Here is a 21255-nt window from a genome sequence, read left to right on the forward strand (position 1 = left end):
ACAGATCCCGTTCTCATCCCGAGGTACCACTGTAATTTACCGGTACCTGCCTGGTTACCACCCATAATGTATTATATTCCCAGCAGTCAAGTTTTGAAAGTGTTCAGAGTTTTCTGGCAAGGTAAATCTTGACATCCAAGAGGAAAGGAAGTGGTGGAGAAAGGCATGAAATTTGTGGTTGTGTTGTTGGCAGAAAAACTTAACAGGTTCATCTTTTCCGACAAGAGACGATGAAGGCTCCTGCAGAAGAAGTCCTTCTCTGAATTGCTGGCTTGGTCCTTGTGCATCAGTGAGGCTAAAGTGCTATTATAAAGTTGACCCACGGGCCAAGGGAGAGAGACGGTTGAGGATTCTTGTAATAAAGTACCCCTCATTTTGTGCCATTCCCAGGGCATAGCAGGCACTGATGTGGCAAAGGAGGCCTCTGACATCATCTTGACTGACGACAACTTCTCCAGCATTGTGAAGGCCGTGATGTGGGGGCGCAATGTTTATGACAGCATATCCAAATTCCTGCAGTTCCAGCTCACAGTCAATGTGGTGGCAGTCATTGTGGCCTTCACTGGCGCCTGCATCACACAGGTAAGCTTCATTGCTGTGCTGTAGTGGCAAGGCCCAGAGGAGGCTGGCCCATGAGGAGGAAGAGGACACTTGCCCCACCGACCTCAGCCAGCCCTGGGAGAGGATTTCTGAGTGTGTTTGATGTGATGCATATCAGGCTTCCTTATTGTGGGGACCATTTCTGAGATGTGTAAACCCTCTTCACCAACCTGCATAGAGATCTGACGTGTGTGCCCTGGGACATTGTGGGTGGGGTGCTTGTATGTCCCTTGTATGTATGTTCCCATCCCTGTTCAACTGCACGTTTAAGCAAATGCCTGCTGAACATAGCTAATGTTGCCCGAAAATTAGGAAATTACACATTTGGGAGTTGTAGGTGTATCTCATAGCCTTTCTGAGAAAGAGTAGCCATAAGGGGAGAATCATGGTAAGGTGCATGGAAAATGAATGTTTGAGGAGCAGCGAGGTTAAGCTGACACGAGAGAAATGCTGAATACAGTTGCTCTATTATACATGGCTCTTGGAGAATATCAAGTCAAGTTCTCCTATAAGAACATACTTGAGAGCCAGGCAGGAAGCAGATTTGAGGCCCAGCTCCATGTTCTGAGTAGAATGTTGAGAAAGTGGGGAAGAATTCTGGGGCTGAGTAAATTGGTCATTTAGGAGTAGTTGCTTACCAGGCTCCAAAGATAATCTGTGAGGTAAGGCCCATTTGTCTTGAAGGATAAAGGTAAACAGAACCACTGCTTTGTGATTTTGAATCAGGAATATTTCAGAGACATAAAAACCCCCCAGCATCCTTAACAGGGGTGTTTTCAGCAGACAGGAACAGTGTGAAGAAACACCTCCAAATTTGATCTGTAAATTCTCTCTGGATTGAACTAATCCTGTAGATGATTTAATACCGGTCCAGTTCATTGCTTTCCATGCCCTAACAAACCTTTGCAAAGTGGATTGAACCAAAATAAATGCAAGCATATGAGGCTCCCGTAGACCATTGGCCCATCTAGTCTAAGGACTTCCTGAGCCAATGACTACTCTGACTCTCCAAACCCTCAGGGCAGAACTACCTATTTCAAGACAAATGGGAGTTCCCACCCCATTCTCCTGATGGCACTGGATACTTCCAGATAGAGGAGCTTATTTACTGTGGAACTGACGTATGCATGTTTTTTCACAGCATCCGTACAATGTCATTGCCATCAAAATGCCATCCCTGCCCATCAAATACCTGACGTTCCAATGCCGCAATGCCCCTTCATCTCCACTTTTCTTGCAGGACTCTCCACTCAAAGCAGTGCAGATGCTGTGGGTTAACCTGATTATGGACACTTTTGCTTCCCTGGCTCTGGCCACCGAACCCCCGACAGAGGCCCTGCTGCTGCGCAAGCCGTACGGACGGAACAAACCCCTCATTTCCCGCACCATGATGAAGAATATTTTGGGCCATGCTGTCTACCAGCTTATTATCATCTTCACCCTCCTCTTTGTGGGTGGGTTCTTAGGACACTGAGCTGGAGTTGGGAGGGGTAGGGGTGGGTCTGGGTCCATGGTTCGGAGAGGGAGGAGGGAGAGGCTTGGTTTGCTGGGTGTAGTGTCTTCTCTGTGATGCACTGCTTTATACCCCACCTTCCTCACCCACAGGTGAGGTTTTCTTTGACATTGACAGTGGCCGCAATGCGCCCCTGCACTCTCCGCCCTCAGAGCACTACACCATCATCTTCAACACCTTTGTCATGATGCAACTCTTCAATGAGATCAACGCCCGCAAAATTCACGGCGAGCGCAATGTCTTTGATGGCATTTTTGGCAACCCCATTTTCTGCAGTATTGTGCTGGGAACCTTTGGCATACAGGTACAGGCCTCGTCTAAATGAATGTGAAGAACCAAATTAAGCTGGGGTGGGTGGGAAAGACAAGATGGATGGATGACTACATGGATGGAAATGTGTGTTGGTGGCTGGCTAGTTGTTTTTGTTTTTTTAAGAAACTGGGCTTTTCATACACTCTTGCTTTAATAATAAATTTTATCATACAGTGTTGCTTGTGCTCTTCGTGTCTTATAAGGTTTCATAGGCCCCTGGCCCCATAGGCTGTTGTTGCTATTATATCAATATATCAAGCATCTTAACTGAGGTTGTGTACACACTAAACCTTTAAAGCATATCTGAAGCACATTTCCACTTCAAAGAATTCTGGGCGCTGTTATTTGTTGAGGGCTGCTGGCAGTGCTATTTTTCTAGAAAAAGAGGTGCCAGGACTCAATGCCTCCATTGTTCTCTTAGAATGGAAAGGCCACCCACCTGAGAAGTGCCGGAACTGAGCTCTGGTGAGTTCCAGCTGGGGAAAAAAGCCCTGGTTGCTGAACATTGTAACTCCATGAAAGGTAAACAAGTGTCCAGAAATCTTTGAGGGAAAGTATGTGTTTTGAATATGCTTCAAAGGTGTGGTATGTATACACAGCCTCAAGTAACAAAAGGGGAAATAGACAGGCCCCTGCCCCAAGGAGCTTGCTGTATAAATGTTGAAAGTGAGGAAGATGAGAGAGGGAGGGAAAGGGGGAGGCATCCTTAACAGGAGACAGGTGTGTGCAATTGCATATATATGTATTTAGGCTTCACTTTCTCTTGAGGGGTGAGGAATGAGGCACAGCTGGAATAAACATCTGTTGCTCTAGCCCCATATCCCAGCAGCCCTTCAAAAAGTCAGGACAAGACTGTGGGCAGTTTGGTTAAGAACACAAGAAGAGCAAATTCCATAGCTCTGCCTCAGAGCGAGCTCTGGCTCCTTGTATCTTCGTGGTTGTCCTCTTCAGACCTCTGGTTCTCCTTGTCCTGCTGTTACATCTGTGACTCTTTCCTTCAACTTGGGGTGCTTCCAGACATGTTTTTGTTGTGGGATTGGTTCTCATGCATACAAGTTTTTTTGCAGTGTCCGCACAGTGTTATTGTCATCAATATTCCAGTCGATATTTTTAGTTATTTATTTAATGTATTTGTATCCCACCTTTCTCTCAAGTTGGGAACCAAGGTGACTCTTAATCTAGATAAGCCCTTTATGGGGAAATCCAATATAATGACAACAACTTTGTTGCCAATGACCCATTGAGAGTATTAAGCACCCTTGGTTGTGTGCTCTCCGTTCCCATTGTCAGTATTGCCCACTCTGATCTTCCTGGATCCAGTCTTTTATCTCCTCTCGACTATATGCAGTCCTGCCTGGCCACCAGCTCCCGTGAGCCCACCCTTTCCCAACAGTGCGTATAGATATGGAGGGTGGGCTTCCCTCTACAGGAGTTTCTCTCACTCTGCCTCTCTTCCCCCCACAGATCGTCATTGTGCAGTTTGGGGGGAAACCGTTCAGCTGTTCGCCACTGAATGCACAGCAATGGCTCTGGTGTCTCTTTGTGGGCTTTGGGGAGCTTGTCTGGGGACAGGTAAGAAGACTCTTCTTCTGACGTCTTCATTTGTGCTCATCATTGGATGGTTTTGGAGTGGAGGATAGGATATTATTTATTATTAATCCTTCCTCTTCCTCACTTGTGTGAGTTTAGTGTCTGGTTAGCAGAGTGCAGCATAAAATGGAGAAACTTCTGGGACAAGGTTGCTTAACCTTGTTAATAATTATCCAGGACAGATAATAATTTAGCAGGCTGGGCCTTCCCCCTTTTCATCCCTCTAAACAAAGAATCACACAGAAGCCATGTCAGGATAAAAATATTGTTTGCTTACATAAAGTTCCAAACTTGGATACAGCAGTGAAAACAAGACAGGCAGAATATACTGTACTTCTGTGCTATAAAATGTATGGTTGAGATAAAAAAATGAAATCTGCTCTCAGGAGAACACCAGTTACATGGCAAAACGAGACTGAACTCTGAGGAGAGAGGAAGCAGTGAGGATTCCTTTCCTTTGTTACTTCCCACCGGGGCAAGCAGGAGATGAGACCTCACAGAGTGTCCGCTCTGGGAATTTACAGAGGAACTCCATGTGTCTTTTAACCTTTGATTATCTAGCAAAACTTGAAATATTATTTTGGCTCAAGATTATTTCCCACACTCGTGTAGCATTTAAACTTCCCAGCCATGCTGTAACACTGCAGTATCCCAAACAAGTGCAGAAAAACCTCTGGGTGCAGAGTGCAGAACTCAGCTTCCTAAGAATCTTTCTTTTCCTTTTTTAAAACAAATATCAAGTTTCTAGTCCTTGTGGCTGCAAATATGGCATTAAAATGCACAGTAAAATCTCAGAAGCCATGAGTATGGTTTCAGTGTCCTGATTGTATCCTACCTCTTTTTTATGGCTTGGAGAAACAGAATATATATGAAAACATGCTTGCTTTGCATGATGTACATGTGTTACAGACTCTAGCTTTTCTATGCACAGAATTTTGGCTACCTTGGGCCTATGTTGTTTTACTGCCCTGGGCAATGGGAAATGCCATTGCATGCCTGTGCTGCCACCTGAGGCAGCCTGAGGAGTAAAAGGAGGCAGGCAGCTGGGCATGTGCACTGCCTGAGGCAACTGCCTCATGAGTGGGCCGGCCCTGGCTTGGGAACAAAATGCTGATCTGGCGGACTAATGTTTAGGAAGGACTGTGCACAGAGGCAGCATATGCAGGTACTTCTTTCTTGCTGTCCTGAGAAATTGCAAGCCACTGAATCCTGCCCACTGGCACAACAACCGTGTACGATTAGAAGATCGAGTTTTTTATACCTCTTCTTTTATTGTGAGTTGTCAGAGTGCACCATATACAGTGGTGCCCCGCAAGACGAATGCCTCGCAAGATGGAAAACTCGCTAGACGAAAGAGTTTTCCGTTTTGGAGGTGCTTCGCAAAACGAAAATGTATTGCGAGTTCCTGCGGGGGTTTTTCCTCCCCCCCCCTTTTCTAAGCCGCTTATCCGCTTATCCGCTAAGCCGATAAGCCGATAAGCCGCTAAACCGCTAATAGCGCTAATCCGCTAATCCGTCAATGGGCTTGCTTCGCAAGACGAAAAACTGCTAGACGAAGAGAATCGCGGAACGGATTATTTTCGTCTTGCGAGGCACCACTGTAGTCAGATACTAAAGACAGGCATGCCACGTTCTCTTGGAACTGGGGAAGCACCAATCAACACCCTTGTTTAGCTCTAGTATGTCCAGTTAATGAGCTGAAACATTAACTGGACATACTAGAGCTGTGGGGTGTTCACTTTTGGGGCACTGGTATATGATCCTCAGTGGGCTCCCCAGAAGGCAATGAAGCCCTCAGGCCCTACCTACTGTCGGCAGTAGGTAGACCAGAGTGGAGGGCCTTCTCACCTGACCCCTCTGGCAGGGGTCACTGAGAGGGGGGCAAGGTGCTGGGGAGTCTATGTAGTGTTCCCACCAATGTGTTTGCAGCATGCTGGCCTTGCCCCTCATATCCTCTGGGTAAATTGCAGCAACTCCAGTGCTGTGAGGTCAAGGTGATCCACCACTGTTTGAAACCCATGGCCTCACCTGGAGAGCTAGAATCTTTTTGTAAAATAAATAAAATAATGCTGTGAATCTTGGGAATTGTAACCAAACATTGCACATGAATGCATGCAATCAAGCAAATTTATACTTGTAAAAAAACCCTGGTTTTACTGCTTCTGGAGGTGATGGTGCTAGAGAGTTTGGGCAGATTCTGGGCATCTTGATAGGGATGAAAATCACATGGTAAATGATTGAGTGCCCCTTTTCTGCCCTACTAATACTTCTCTCCAAATTCCCCACTCCTAAAGTTTGCTGACCCCTGGCTTAAGCTATGCAGTCACATAAGGGCTCCTATTCTACTGAGAAAATGTTGAAATGTTCTACCGACATCTGCTCCCTTCTGTAGGTCATTGCCACCATCCCCACCAGCCACCTGAAATGCTTGAAGGAGGCAGGGCATGGCCCCGGGAAGGATGAGATCACTGATGAGGAAATGGCGGAGGATGAGGAGGAAATTGACCATGCTGAGCGGGAACTCCGTCGTGGCCAGATCCTTTGGTTCCGTGGCCTCAACCGTATCCAGACCCAGGTATGAGATAATGGGGAGGCGCCTCCCGCCAGGGCTTCCCTCACCCTTGCCCAACCCTTCCTTTGCTTTAGCAGTGACTTGACGATAAACCTTTCATCTGGTTATCTCCTACCCCATCCCAAGACACCTGATGCTCATGCCTGGGGGAGAGAGAGAGAGACCTCCAATGCTGGTCTAAGCATTTCATTTCCCCGCTGCCTTGTTTCAGCAGAAAGAACTAATGAATGCAGTGCTTGGATGCATGAACAGAGGCAGCCTATAGAAGCAGAAATGGGATGACGAGTTGCTGGGTGGTTTGGAAATGCCCAGAAAAATGAGAACAAAATCTGTGGCTGAGATGGTAGCAGCAGAAATGTTGGTGGTGGAAGTAGCAGTAGTAACAGCAGTCATAGAGTAGTCCTTTCTATAGTTATCAGGTAGGTCATTTGAATTCCCATATTACTTTTAGGGAATGGAAGATAAGAGATGGTGACTTGTCCAAGGCCATCCAGTGTGGCTGTAGCTAAAGACGGACTCAGTTCTGACCTCTCTGATAGTAGCAAGGATCCCTGCAAAGCCACATGCTTCCTGAGTTGAGCCCATATTCTGTGCTCTTGCCCCATTTGAAGGGCAGAAGGCAGACATAGTAAGGCCAGCAGAACATGCACTGTCTGAATCACCCAAGATGTTATGCTCCATGCTCCATTGCTCCTGTTTTTTTCAGGAACCCAGTGTGGTATTAAAGCTGGGGCATCAAACATAAGATCCTGCAGTGTTTTCACCCTACTATAGTCTACACAATCTGAACATTTGCAGGGCCACAAAGCCACAGGCTGGTGTACTTACTCTCAGACCAAGCCACTGTTGGAAATAGCCCAAGCTATTGACATTAAATTGGTATCTGTGCCTAAGACACGCTTGCAAATGTCTGTGCGCTTCCTTGTACTGGGGAGGTGCAGTAAGCAGATTCCAGGAAGCAGACTTTTGTTATGAACCCTCTTTCAAAGCCTCTTTTCTTCCCTGCCTGGAATATATTTTAGAAAGTGAAGCACTTGCAGTGGGTGGTGGACAAATGGAATATAGGTTTAGGGGAAATGATATTTGTCAAATTGAAGGAGAATGGGCATTACAGTGGTGGAGTGATGAGGAATTTGGCCCTTCAAGTCATTTGGGTTTTATATCCCTTCATCTTACTAGTGGCAGGAACATACCTCCCTGTAGATTAATGATGTCTATAGTCCCCATATGGTGGCAACTGCACTGAGTAGCATCTAGAGCCTCAAAGTATGAATATGCGCCTTGTTTCCTCTATAAGACAGTCCTTGCTTTCCTTATAGCCAGATTTTACAAGTTTGCCACAAGAAGAATAAAATATGGAGATCAAATTCTGCAAATGTGCTTAATTGACTGGGTAGTTAGTTTTCTACCACACCCATAAATCATTCAAATGTGATTTATTAGACACAAGTTTCATTTGGCACCTACAACAGTGACACGGTGCATGTTTTCATCCAAGTTTTTTCTCAGGGTAGGCCTGTATAAGTTAATGAACATGACTAAGGTCTCATCCACACTTCCACTTTTCTCATGCCCAGAAAGCAGTTTTCTGCTTAACCCACTTTCTAGGCATGGGTCCAAGCAGTTCCCCCCTTGCCTTGCTCCTTTCCCAGGGAAAATTCCCTCTTTAGCTGTAAATCTGAACAAATGACAATCTACAGAAAACCTGATTGCTGTTTGCTCTGATGGAGCGCTAAAGAGCAGTTTTCCCCAGGGAAAAGCAACAGGACAACAGGAAGTACGGATAAGCCCTAAGTCAGATCCATTAATTTCAGTAGGCCTATCCTGAGTAAATCTTAGTTGAATACCACCCAGTGACACTGACATTATCCCAGTTATAAGGAAAAGAGGTATTCACAGAAAATAGGCACTATGACACACAGAAAAGAACTCCTTCCATAGTCACTGGAAACCTTGCAACTCTCCTTCAAGTCTCAGGCTGCTTCCACACTAGGGGTTTATTCTGGAACTGCCATTCTTTGTCCACTTACTCTTTTAAGGGACATCTATATGACATTGTCATTAAAGTGCAGCTGCCCTATATTTTCCCTGTACTTTTTTCAACTTATTTTGAGAGCCCACAAATGCCGACATTGTTTGAATAGAATGGAACTGCTGCAGAAGCACCTTAACTCTACTCTTCTGTCCTTCTTTTTATCTTTTTAAGAAATGTGGTTTTGATGTGTGCAGTGACATTTGGGGCAACTGAGCCCTAATCTGCCACACCTTTTCACCTTAGAACACTCATTATTACCTATTCATCTGGCTCCATTTTAGCAGTGTGTTGAATTTTTTAAGCTTTACTTTTAGATTTGTGTTAAAATGCTTTGTCACATTAACAAAAAAATAAGAGCAGCAACACAATAACACTTCAGTGAAAAAGCATTCTACTGCAAATGTTAAAATTAACAAATAAAATGAACATGCTTCTGAAATGCATTTTTACACCGCTTCCACGTGGCAGTTTATTGTAGCAGCCTCGGTGCTGCTCATACATACAAGTTTTGTGCAGCACCCACTCAAAGTCGTCTTCATCAAAAGGGAACCTGTGAAAATGATAAATAGGGATTAAATGGGGGGGTGTATGGGACATCTTTTTGATGATGATGATGATGATGTTGTTGTGTGGATGCTGTGAAAAACTTGGAAGCATGAGCAGAACAGTGGGCTTATCCACACTAAAGAGTGGGGCAAAATGCAAGTGTGGATAAGCCCAGTGTCCACAATAACCTGCCTTACTTTCTTACCCATAATGCTATGTTACGCCCTTTAATATGGACAGAACAGAATAAGATGTACATACTCCAAAAGTGCAATGCTGAGTGAAGTATGGGAAGTCCATTTCAGTTTCACATGTTGTTTAAAGCAGAAGAGCAATGTCTGGGTAGCTCTAATAGCCTACAGTCTGGAAGCACCCTCAGGCAACCACTTTTACTTCATCAGGCTTGTAAACAGCCATGAGGTCCAGAAACTTGTGTCTTATTTCTAAAAGGCGAATCAAAGCTAGGATTATCTGGTATTTGACATCAGCACTGAAGATCAAGTACCGCAGTCTTAGCTCTGCAATAAAAGAATGCAAGATTATACTCGGACACAAAACCCACCTGAGGGCAGGTTGTACCACCTCTAGCCATTGTGGGGCTTCTGTGCCACATACTTCAAACTAGGTCCATGTGAGAGGAACGATTTCAAGACAACCATGTCTAGCTTCTATGTTCTAACAACATGCTTTCTGATTGCAGCCCTTCCCCACCCCCTCCTCCCTTCCCACTTCCTCAAACTGCCTTAAAGAGGGGGTGGGACATGTGCCTGGCAATTTTTCTTTCCCTTTAGCAAGTCAAACAAAAGGTGGTTTGTTCTTGCCTTAAGACTTGATGCTCATGGGATCTCAGAAGTTCTCAGGCCTGGAGCATGATGAGGAATGACCAATGGCATGTTGCATAGCAAAGTTGTTGCTTAATGGATGAAATGAAATGAATAGAACCCGGAATCCCAACTCTTCTCCTGCACTAGCTCCATTCCATGTAAATATGGCTGATTCCAAGGCATCCCAAAGTGAGGGAGACTGCTCAGCTGTCCCCATCCTCTTATTTCCCTTTTCTAAGAAGAAAACAACACACACTCATTTGCAGCATGTGTCAGCAATGCAGTGCAACCCAGGGATCCTGGTTTTGCTCCATACGGTAAACTTCACAAGACGTTCCCCTACAGGAATGAAGGAGCAGGGCTTCCAGAATGGAGTGTAGGGCTTCCAGGCAGGCCCAAGCCCCAGCTCTTTCACTTTTAAGCACTGTGCCTTATCCCCAGCCCACTAAACTGGCTTTATCCTGTGAGATGGTGGCAAAGCATGGCAGCAACCTGGTGTTAATACCAATCTGCATCAACTTGAAAGGTGGAAGCATTTCCCAAGAGGCCGGCTAGCTGTTAAAGAGGTAGGATGACCATGTGTCTTGCTCTGCAGGGGATAATCCTGTACCTGAAGGGCTGTCTGTCTGGTCCAGGCCCTGTTTAAGTTGAAGTTGCCCATCAATAGTTAGCATATGGACTGTGCAGACACACAGAGCTCAGCTAGTCATGGTCTTCTTCCATGCTATGGTGAGATTTGTTGTATTTTGACTTAAATTATAGTAATTATTTCTAAACTTGCACCTATACATATAAACTAGCATATACAAATTGTATGCAATCTGTGTCCTCCTTTTTGGCTGATGCGTTTGCTTTTTTTGTGGTGCCAGCCTAGGAAGAAGGGAGCAGAGTGCTTCCTGTGGTTCAGAATATGCCTTGCATAAAAAGATGACTGGCCTCAGAACGATGGAGGCTCGCCTGCATCCAGCTGCTCATCCCATTTGCACCAGCAGGAGATCAAGAATTCCCAACTGGTCCATGGCCTTCCCTCCATTCCCTGATGGGTTCATTTGGTTTTATAACAATATACACAACCTTTGCTGCAACCTAGTGTGGACAAGTACCCCTTTGCATAACTGGGGGGAAGTGCAGCCAAGAGAGTGACTTGCCAAAGGCCACCTCAGTGAGTCCAAGTCTGAGCTAAAACTCTCACACTTAATTTATTTTCCCTGCAGAGCAACACTGGCTTTGCGCCACTGCTCACATGTTGCTGGTAGTCATGAAAAAGTGAAGGTGCAATGAAGGTGAGCTTGCAGTGTGACTGAAATACTCCACAAGACTGAGAATTGAGAGAATTATTATTTCTGCAACAGAAGAAATTCATCACATGTTCCATACAATTGCCTATATTTGAGAACTGCTAACAGCAGTCAGATTGTTGTTTCTTATTCTGGTACTTCAGATGGCTACCTGTCATGGATGCTCTAGTTGAGATTCCTGTATTACAGGGGGTTGGATTAGGTGATCCTTGGGATACCGTCCAACTCCTATATTCTATGGTTCAATTATTTACGCATGGTTCACTGAAGGGCTCTTTCCCTTCCCACCATCCTTTCCCCTGTGGCGTCACTGAGCCCCGTAGACATAGTTGCTCAGTCGGGTGCATGGGACACACCTTGTTCATACATTCAGTGCAATTCAAATGGTAAGGCCATCACTATACCATTTCCTATTGCAGTTGTTGTTTACATACTGGAATGATTCCTCCTACAATAAAAATAAAAATAAATGACACATCCTTGCATTTAGAAAAATGGCATATCAAGGCATGTTTTCCCTGACATACTAGTTTTCTACTTGTGCAAGTTTGTTTCTGGGGAACATTCCCCAAAGTGCTAGGAAAAGCTTCACTGGTTAATTCTGCTGAATCTATCAATAGCTTTAATACCTCATTATGCTTTTTTGGGTGGGAAGGAGATGAGATGAGGTGGTTAGTGGCTAAGGGCTGGCTTAAACAGAACCCTGGCATGCAGGTGACACATGCAGTCAGGTGTGTTTTTACCTCTGTCAAAAACTTTGAACCAGGGTCTACAAACATAAATGCCTATGGGAGCAGGCTTGTCCATAGGATGCCTACACTCCTTTTTCTCAATGGACAAATAATGTGAGCAATGCATACTCACTCAGGCATTTACAGAAATGGATGACACCACTATCCACCCCAGTTCTGTATAAAGTGGTCCCATAACCCTGCTGCATGAATTAGCTATGTGTGTTTCAGAAGTACCAAATACAACTGCTATATTTGGGCAGGGGAAATGCCCCTCCCCCCCGTTAAATCTGGGGAGGGGGTGTCTTCCTAACTATGTGACTATGACTTGCTTGCTTGAGTCTTCGATAAACATCTTGGCCTGTTTGCTTTCACACTCTGGTATAGTAGTGAACTACATCAAAGAAGACCAACTAAGTCAGTTCTTGGTATGAGCTTTCGTGTGCATGCACACTTCTTCAGATACACAGTGTATCTGAAGAAGTGTGCATGCACACGAAAGCTCATACCAAGAACTGACTTAGTTGGTCTTTAAGGTGCTACTGGAAGGAATTTGTTTTGTTTTGACTATGGCAGACCAACACGGCTACCTATCTGTAACTACATCAAAGAAAAATTCAAGGAGGGTAATTTGCAGGATTGGGAGGTAGATGCTCTGTGATTTTTTTGTTCAGGTAGATAGCCTTTTCTACACAGTAATATTCTAATATTAGTCCTTTGATTCATTACTTATATGGCATGGCCCGGCATGCTTCAATGTAGGGCAGCTCAATTTTAAAGCAAAAAAGTGGCAAATGTAGGTAGCAAACGTCTTCGCTCACACACGACCTAGCAATTTAATGATAATTTACTATTCTTTTTGTTCTTTTATTTATCTCTTGGGCAGCAGTGTGTTCCGTTTCTATACAGACCAACACTGGAGCATTCATCTAGCTAGCTGCACAACAGCACACTCTTCAATTTTTCCCCATAAGGCGTATGCAACAGGAAGGCAGGGGTGCTACTTTGCTGTTCCATCTCAGACTTAATATTGCCCTAGCCCTGCCAGCAGTGGGGGACCTCGGGGTCTCAAATTTCCCAGGCGCCCTTTGCAGGCCAAAATCCAGTGCCTTCCCCCCTCCCTTCTGAAGTATAGTTCTGACATCCCCTGTGGCTCTGCGCCCAGTGCGCACAAACCAGCCACACCCCAGCACTCTGCTGCCAGACATTTTATTTTATACTTAATTTTGCCAACAATTTTTATTTGCATAACTAAGATCAAACAAAACAAGTTCCTAGCCAGCCTCCAACAATGAGATAGGCTACAGAATGAAAAGCTACTCATAATCAACCTTCAACAATAAATAGGGATGGTTTTTATATACAATATTTAGGCTGCAAGTCTAAGTGCGTTAGCAGGAAATAAAAACAACAGAACAAAATAGCACTTTGTTTTGAGTAAGCCCACTGTGTTCATGTTGCTTCAACAAATCAGAAGTGGAGAATCGGTTTTCTTTGGCAACTTCAACAGTATAAAAGAAATAGAATCTCATTGTATGAATGTGTGAATTAGCCTTATATTTATAATTTGTCTCAGATTTATTTAGAAAATATTTATATGCTGCTTATCCACAAGAAGATCTCAAAGTGGTTGACATAACATAAGGGGACCTACAACTATGTTTCAGTTGTTTATGGCTCCTGGTGGGATTCCACGTGAGTGGAAAGTTTCATGGAGCTGGGTGTATTCTTACAGCGACTTCTCATGCAATCAACTGTGCTTGGGTTCAGGACAATCTTGCTCAAAACATACATAGTATCCCCCAAGATTCAGAGCAGGGAAACTGCAAAATGCACCGTTTAGAGACTGCACTTCCTTCTGTCGGAATCCTGCCAAGGAAGGCCAGGCACTAGGGAGTAGATTTTGCCTTGACAGCAACCGTGACCTCAAGGGCAGTGCTTTTCTTTTCCCCTTAGGAATTAATGCCAGCTGTTCACATGCACAAGAGGAAGTGAAACGGTATACACTGGGACACAATTATAAGTGGAGGTAACCCTACTCCCTATCACTGGTCACCCCAGTCCTCAAGGATCCAGCCAACTGTTCTACAAAACCCCACCCCTTCATGTGTAAAATCCTATCTTGGGTTCAGTTCCTTGGTCATGCTAGAATGTGGCCATATGTTGAGAAGGAACAGACTTTTCTTGAATGAGAGATTTGTATTACTGCTCAGTTATACAGTGGTACCTCGGGTTAAGTACTTAATTCGTTCCGGAGGTCCGTTCTTAACCTGAAACTGTTCTTAACCTGAAGCACCACTTTAGCTAATGGAGCCTCCTGCTGCTGCCACGCCGCCGGAGCACAATTTCTGTTCTCATCCTGAAGCAAAGTTCTTAACCTGAGGTACTATTTCTGGGTTAGCGGAGTCTGTAACCTGAAGCGTATGTAACCTGAGGTACCACTGTATAGCAATTTGAAATGTGCAAATGTTTTATGACCATCCTCTTGTTTGAGGCTGTACTCTTTGCCCCTTGGTGATGGCTAATGATGAACCTATTGTCCATGATTCTTGTCTTTTAATTATTTTATTATTTCCCCCAACGAAGCTGTAACACTGGTCTTCACAAACATCTTGTAGCAACGAGTTCCTCAGGTCAGTTGTGCCTTGCACTCTGTTCTTAATGGATTGGCTACAGCCATTTGTGTCTTGCTGGATTTCCCCCCCAACAATTCTGGTATAATGTGCTGCTAAGGGTTTGTACTTTGTGTAAACTCTTTAGAAATGGAGCCTTCAAGTGTGACCAGTTGCCTCGATCTTCTGCTGGTGCAATTTGCTCTTTCCATAAAAGAACATCAGTGTGGTGCCAACTCCCACTAGCTGGCCTCTGGTGCATAATGCTTCATAGACTGTGGCAGGAGGCCAAACCCCCAGCATGGCCAATTCTGGCTGGTATGCGCTGTTCCACTGCAGCCGCTGCCCGCTGCCATCCAAATTTTCTATCTCATTTTCTCTCCTGCAGATGGAGGTAGTTAGCACCTTCAAGAGAAGTGGCTCCTTTCAGGGGGCTGTCCGACGCCGCTCTTCCGTCCTCAGCCAACTGCACGATGTAACCAATATTTCTACCCCCACTCACGTAATTCTCTCCGCCGCAAATGCCAGCGCCGGTGCCGGGAGTGAGTCTTGATTTCCTCTTACTGCTTGTGATTTTTTTAAAAAAACCAAACCAAACAAAGACAAAAAACCCCCCATCCTATTGCTGCCCTCCTCCAGTATCCCCTCCCTTCTCTTCTATCCACCCCACCCACCCACCCCCTTGGCCCCTCGTTGCTGCAATCACTGTTGCAATATTATTTATTTCAGTTTTTTCTCTGTCCGGTCTCAGTCACGCCGGATTTACAACTTATATAAAGCCATACAATTTCTGCGCTTTGCCCCTCCTTCTTTAGCCACCTGCACCCCTTTTCTCCTTCGTTTGCTCACCTCTTTCACTTTCTCTATCAGTGGCTGCTGGTTTTTAATGGACTGGAGTCAGATCCCCAGCTGGTGAGGTCATGGGCAGGGAGGGAGGGCTCTGCATGGGCAGGGGGTTGTGTTTCAGTCAAAGGAACTGAAGCACCATAGAGCACTACCAGCTGGGGGTCCAGCTTCATTTCTCGGCCTAGCCACACATCTTGATGGTGATTGGTGTTTATTGTGGTGTTTGGTGTGTGTCACTCACTGTTGCACGTCAGAGTTTTGCTGGGGTGGGGTGGGTGGGTGTTGCATAGAGGAGAGCAAATGATCGGGTACCAGACCCCACAACATGAAACTTTTGGACAATAACAGCTTATAGCATCACCATTCCTGGGATAAATATGAAGTCATCTGCTGACCATAGTGAGGATCAAGGCAATTCTGGTGTAGATTAAATCTGTAGGAAGTCAGTACCAAAAAGAAAAAGAAGTGCAGTTTTTTTGCATAGAACCAGTCAACCATCACAGGAGAAGTTCTTCCTTCTAACCGTGACTTCATGCCCCTGATTGGAGAGGACACTAGAATGAGCTGGCAGGTCAGACTCGTATTGTTACCTCTAAACACCAGATGAGGCTGATTCGGGCCACTAATAATCACAGCTGTAGTGCAATTCACATTGGAATAAAGAGGCTTTGCTCAACAGCAGCTGCAAACATCTTCACTTACATGATTCCAAATATCATCTTCCACCTACACTTCACATTTAAACCAGTGTGGACAGGTTTAGTGTCAGGCTTGCCCATCAAAAATCCAGGGTGTTGAGTAGATTTGTCCTTTTTTCTTTTTTCTTTTTTGTACGATAGCTATCATAAATCTATGATTCCAGGCACATTTAACAGTTCCTCCTTCCTCCTTGGGAACTCTGGGAACTGCAGTTTTGTGTGGAGGAGCAGGGCAAGGATCTCGAACAGAATTCTCAGCATCCTCAGCAAACTACATTTATTTGTATGTTAGATCAGCCCTGTCTTGGTTCCTAGACTGGGAGCCAAAGCAGCGCAGCAGGTTTGAAACTGGTTTAAATATGCATGGTAGACAGCATATGGGGTCCAGAGAAGATGTCATAGCAGCTCTTGTTCACCCCCCACTCAAAGTGAATTTATTATAGAAAGCCTCTGAATAAACAAATACTTTGAAAGAGAATGTGTGAGAAAACCACAATCCTTGCTCTGAAGGCTCAAGGCATTACAAGAGTGAAAAGCATGTTTATGGAAAGGAATGAAACTCTGGGGTCTGGGATGTGTCAGGAAAGGGGAGCCTTTCACTTTGCTCAGAAGCAAAAGGTGAGAACATGCCTCTTGAAGGCACCCACAGGGGTGTCATGGACCAGTTCCTCTGCATGTTAATGAAAAAAGTGGTTCCCTTGCTCCTTTTTCCCTCCTCAGTCTCTTTCCTGTGCCTATCCTTCCCTCTTCAGAAACTATGCTATGCCAATGCTTTCTTGGAGGGAGGGCACAAAACCCCTCTTTATTTTTCATTTTTTGCACGGCAGTGAAAGAACCAAAGAGGTAAGCTTCTCCACTCCCTGAACTCCAGCTCTCGGATTAGGTCTCAGGTATTCTCAGCAAGTTGGTTTGTTTAGAATATTTCAATAGTCTCTTCTCTTTTCTTTTAACCAATCTAAGCCATGCTGGTGGTCATGCCAGCGCTGTGGTGTGGCAGTTTCATGGTACCTTTTGGTATGACATGTACTGGCCTTGCTTTTCAAAGGGTGTGCACCCTACCATGTAAACCTTCGAGTATGGCCTCGTAATCTTTGCTGCAATTTCAGCAGTTGTTTCTCTCTCTCTCTCTCTCTCTTTTTCTCTTTAAATGCTGCCTTTATATTAAACTCTCTTCCTCCCTTCCAGCGAACTGCTGTTGCTCCTTGGGAAATTGATATCCATTAATGGCCTTTGGTCTTTCCCCCACCTCTTGCATCTTGGAAGTGCTGTGTCAGTTATTTTGGTTTATTTTGTTTTGATGATGATTATGTTTCTTTTTTAGGAACCATGTTGTGGATGGCAAATGGGTTTCTCCACCCTAATTTTTCCAAAGGGGAGTTTGTCATTTCAGGCTCACAGAATAAACAGGGACCACCTGAAACATTTCGGTGCATGAAACAGAAAATCCAAACTGCACTTTCCACCGTCCCTCTTCCCTGCCCCTAATTAGCACATGGCACAAAATACTGAGCAGCTCCCCTGATCAAGTCATAATGAAATGAATAAACCCATGTAACAGTTCATTTCAAAGTGGCAGCTGCACAAGAACGTCCCAGTGGATTGTGTCCTGCAACTGTTAATGACACCTAAAATCACTGCCACAGGCAGCTATCTCACCTCACCTCTTGGAATAAAGCCTGATGGATTCCAATGTAACCTTCCTCCTCTTATCATGGTGGCACAAATGCTTCTGTGTTAAGAGTGCTTCTACACTAAATGATTAGGGTGAAATTGACATGAACAGAATAGTGACACAATTTCCACAAATGTAGATGTATTTACTTAAAGAGGCGTATAGTCCTATACACCAAGAACCCTTTTTGGTCACTGCCGTTAACCATGTTGATAAAATGGATGTCATCCCAAAAGTTTATTACATCTTTTTTAAATAAAGAATTATCATCGGTAGTAGGCAGAGCTGTAAAAAAAACCCAACACCCCTATTTGACACCAGCATTGCTGCAGCTTACCTAGACAGGGCCATGGCAGGGTGGCAACAAATTACTAGTTAGCATTATTATTTTACAGTGTTTTAGCACTATAACACCTTAATACAGAAAGACACTTAACAGCATTTTCCTGTTGCATAACTGTCTTTCATTAAAGAAAATAAAGGTGGAATAACATTTCAGATCTAATTTAAAATGATTTTTTTAAAAAGTGGTGTCATAAATGCCACTCACTGCATGGGTGAGTGAATTTCAGATTGCTTCAACCACAGCAGGTTGGAATAGAACACAACAGGATGCCTGCACAGAAAACTACACATATACCTCTTGATAGCATGGAAAGTCAATTGCAATTCCCCTTGTAGCTTAGGGCTTGTCCACACTTCCGCTTGTCCCACCACTTTCCCCTGGGAAAACCCACTGCTGTGAATTATGACAAACATCAATTTGCAGAAAAACAGGTTTGTTCTGATTCAGCGGTAAACAGCAGGTTTCCCCGGTGGAAAAGCAGTGGAACAAGTGGAAGTGCGGACGAGCTCTTAACATCATATCTCATACACATGAGCTGAGCAGTTATTGGCAAGACTTCTGTGCCATTCATAGCAGACTCCGACATCCAAATTGGTGACAAGTGAAAGTTCCTTCAAGGCTGCAGCTGCCTGCTTGGAAAAACTTTGACTGCTCAAGTGCTCATCTGTTTTGATATACAGGCGACTCTCAGCTTACACTGGCTTACATTCTGCGTATAGTCAAAGCACATTTTTTGCCAAGCATGTAAAGCTGAATGCACACAAGTTAAATGTGTGTAAGTTGTGAGTTACCTGAACTCTTAAAGATGTGCCAGGTATTGTAGACCCTACGTAAGAATCATATCTGGATGTGGGTGTACATTTCATTATTTGCTAGGGCTAGTGTTTAAATAAGAGTGGGGCGGAGTTTTTATATTTATTTTAAGAAAATTTATTCAATTTAAATGTTTGCTTATATGTTTTTATCATAGCGTTACTTTCCCTGACCATAAGCTAGAAAGGCAAAATTAGCTGTGTTTATCATGAACAGCAGTGACACTGTCAGGGCAGGATTCTGGGGCAGATGTCCAAGGTCCTACTCAGCAGAATGATCAGGAGAGCCCCCAAACTCAAAAGGACTGGCTAGCTACATATTGAAATAATCAGATATTCGAAAGACGTCTCTCACACATAAGACCATTAGTCAGAATCTAAAATTACCCAAGTGCTCCACTGCTGAGGTAAAAGTATCTACTACAGCAGTCCTGGTCATACATTCAGGAATTTGTTACATTGCAAAATCAAATTGGCCAATACTGTGAGGGCAGTCGCACATACACACAAAATGGGGTACATGTATTATAAGCATTGTATGACCTCTACAATACCACCTCCATGGATCTGGAAAGCTATAATCTGTACACAATTTGCCAGCTCAGCCATGACGTGAGGCATCCTAGGAGTGCATAATCAGAATCACAACTTGCAACTTTCACTGCAAGCCTAAACCTCTCTGCTCAGAAATAAGCTGAATTCAATGGGACTTGCTCCCAGATAAGCATGTATAAGATAACACAGACTTTGTTGCCCATTAATAGCCATCCTGCTGTCGTAATAACAAGGGCTAGTAAAGACTTGGGCTCTGATTCATGTTTGTAAATCTGGAACCAGAATGTGGTAGTTGAAGTCTGTACTAATAATGTTATCAAGGTATAACTGGTTGTAGTTGACAATAGGAAATATTAGGGAGACACTCCCAGTTCCGCTAACACCTTCCCAGGGAGGCTGAGTTCATATTACATACACAAAGCACAATATGCATGACAAAAACAAAACCCAGTATTCGATACCCAAGTCTACGATATATTGGATACCTAAGTAGAAGGTTGCAGCCTCCCACAGGCTGCTGCCCAATATTCACTAGACCAGACTTCCCTAACCTGGTCCCCTCTAGGAGTTTTGGGTAACAACATCTCCCATCAACCTCAGAACTCAGTAGCTAAGGCTGATGGGAGCAGTAATCCAAAATAGGTGAATGGAAGCAGGTGAGGGAAGGCTGCATTGGACTTTATTGGAACCTATTTTTGGAACCCTTTTTCACGAGCCTGACATGAACCCCCTGTCCTCTTCCTTCTCCCTTGCACCTTTCCCTTACAAACTTTCCCTTCCTATTCTCTCCCCTTTGCAGCTGCCGAGATATCATGGATGAAACCACCTCAGTATCAGCCGGGGATTTCCTGTAGTGTTTTTGTAAAAAAAAGAAAAAAGAAAAAATAGACACAAAAAACAATAACCCCAAACAATAAACCAGCCAAAGTGTTCCCTTCTCCCTCCCCCAACTCCCTTTCCTCGTTTTCTCTTCACCTGCCACCTTCATCTCATCACTGCTGCTTTCTGCTTTCTCATGGGGACTTGGGTCATCACATGCAGGTATAAGATGCAGCCTGCCTTCCCAGGTACCCTTGCCACCTCACCAAAAGAAGAAAGAATGAAAAAGATAGGAAGACCCTCATCTATTTTAGCATGGCCCTCAGCTATGTAAGGTCCAGATTTTCTATAGTGGCTGCTTCTTTAGGATCAACAAAGAGAGAGATGCCTGCTAAACCAGCAACATCAGTTTTAGAATACGGTTTCTATCTGACCGTGTAAAGGGCATTTTAGAAAGCTGACAGTGAGGCTCACCAGGCATTTGGGCCTCTTAATGAAGGAGAAAGCAGATCTGAAATCCAGAGGCCCCACATTGATCTAGTTGGAAAATCCCCAATCAGAAGTTAGAATAAAGTAAATGCTAAAATCCAGAACAGTGTTGAGAGGAAGAAGACCCACTGGATTCACCTATCCATGTGGTATTCCTGAATACATGCCTTTACTTTCACCCATGTATGTGAGCGGGGTCATTCATTCTTGGAGGGGAGGAGCTTCTACTTGTCCAGCCCCCATTAATATAAGAAGGCTCTCTTGCAAGGGATGCCTACAGTAGCTCAATCAGAGGCGGGTTTAGGGCAGCATAACCATTTCCACTGCACCAGGCATTCAGCCTAGGGGGGGCAGCACAGGGCACCACAACTATGAAGTAGTGAAT

General features: G+C 44.4%; 1 protein-coding gene across 8 annotated transcripts in view; it reads left to right on the plus strand.

Annotated features, from left to right (window-relative positions):
* ATP2B3 (ATPase plasma membrane Ca2+ transporting 3) overlaps positions 1-21255 on the plus strand; it is a 117195-nt gene that overhangs the window by 89427 nt on the left and 6513 nt on the right. For 4 of the 8 annotated variants that reach the window (XM_081844519.1, XM_081844518.1, XM_081844520.1 and 1 more), the window contains 5 exons: positions 391-582; positions 1841-2054; positions 2206-2417; positions 3890-3997; positions 6408-6590. In XM_081844519.1, the coding sequence (XP_081700645.1) occupies positions 391-582; positions 1841-2054; positions 2206-2417; positions 3890-3997; positions 6408-6590 (909 nt within the window). Of the gene's footprint in view, positions 1-390; positions 583-1840; positions 2055-2205; positions 2418-3889; positions 3998-6407; positions 6591-15021; positions 15176-21255 lie in introns of all 8 variants that reach the window. The other 4 variants (XM_081844522.1, XM_081844523.1, XM_081844524.1 and 1 more) reach the window with 2 other exon arrangements.

The sequence above is a fragment of the Podarcis erhardii genome, assembly GCF_964252035.2.
Source record: "Podarcis erhardii genome assembly, chromosome: 17".
In the NCBI taxonomy this organism is placed as follows: domain Eukaryota; kingdom Metazoa; phylum Chordata; class Lepidosauria; order Squamata; family Lacertidae; genus Podarcis; species Podarcis erhardii.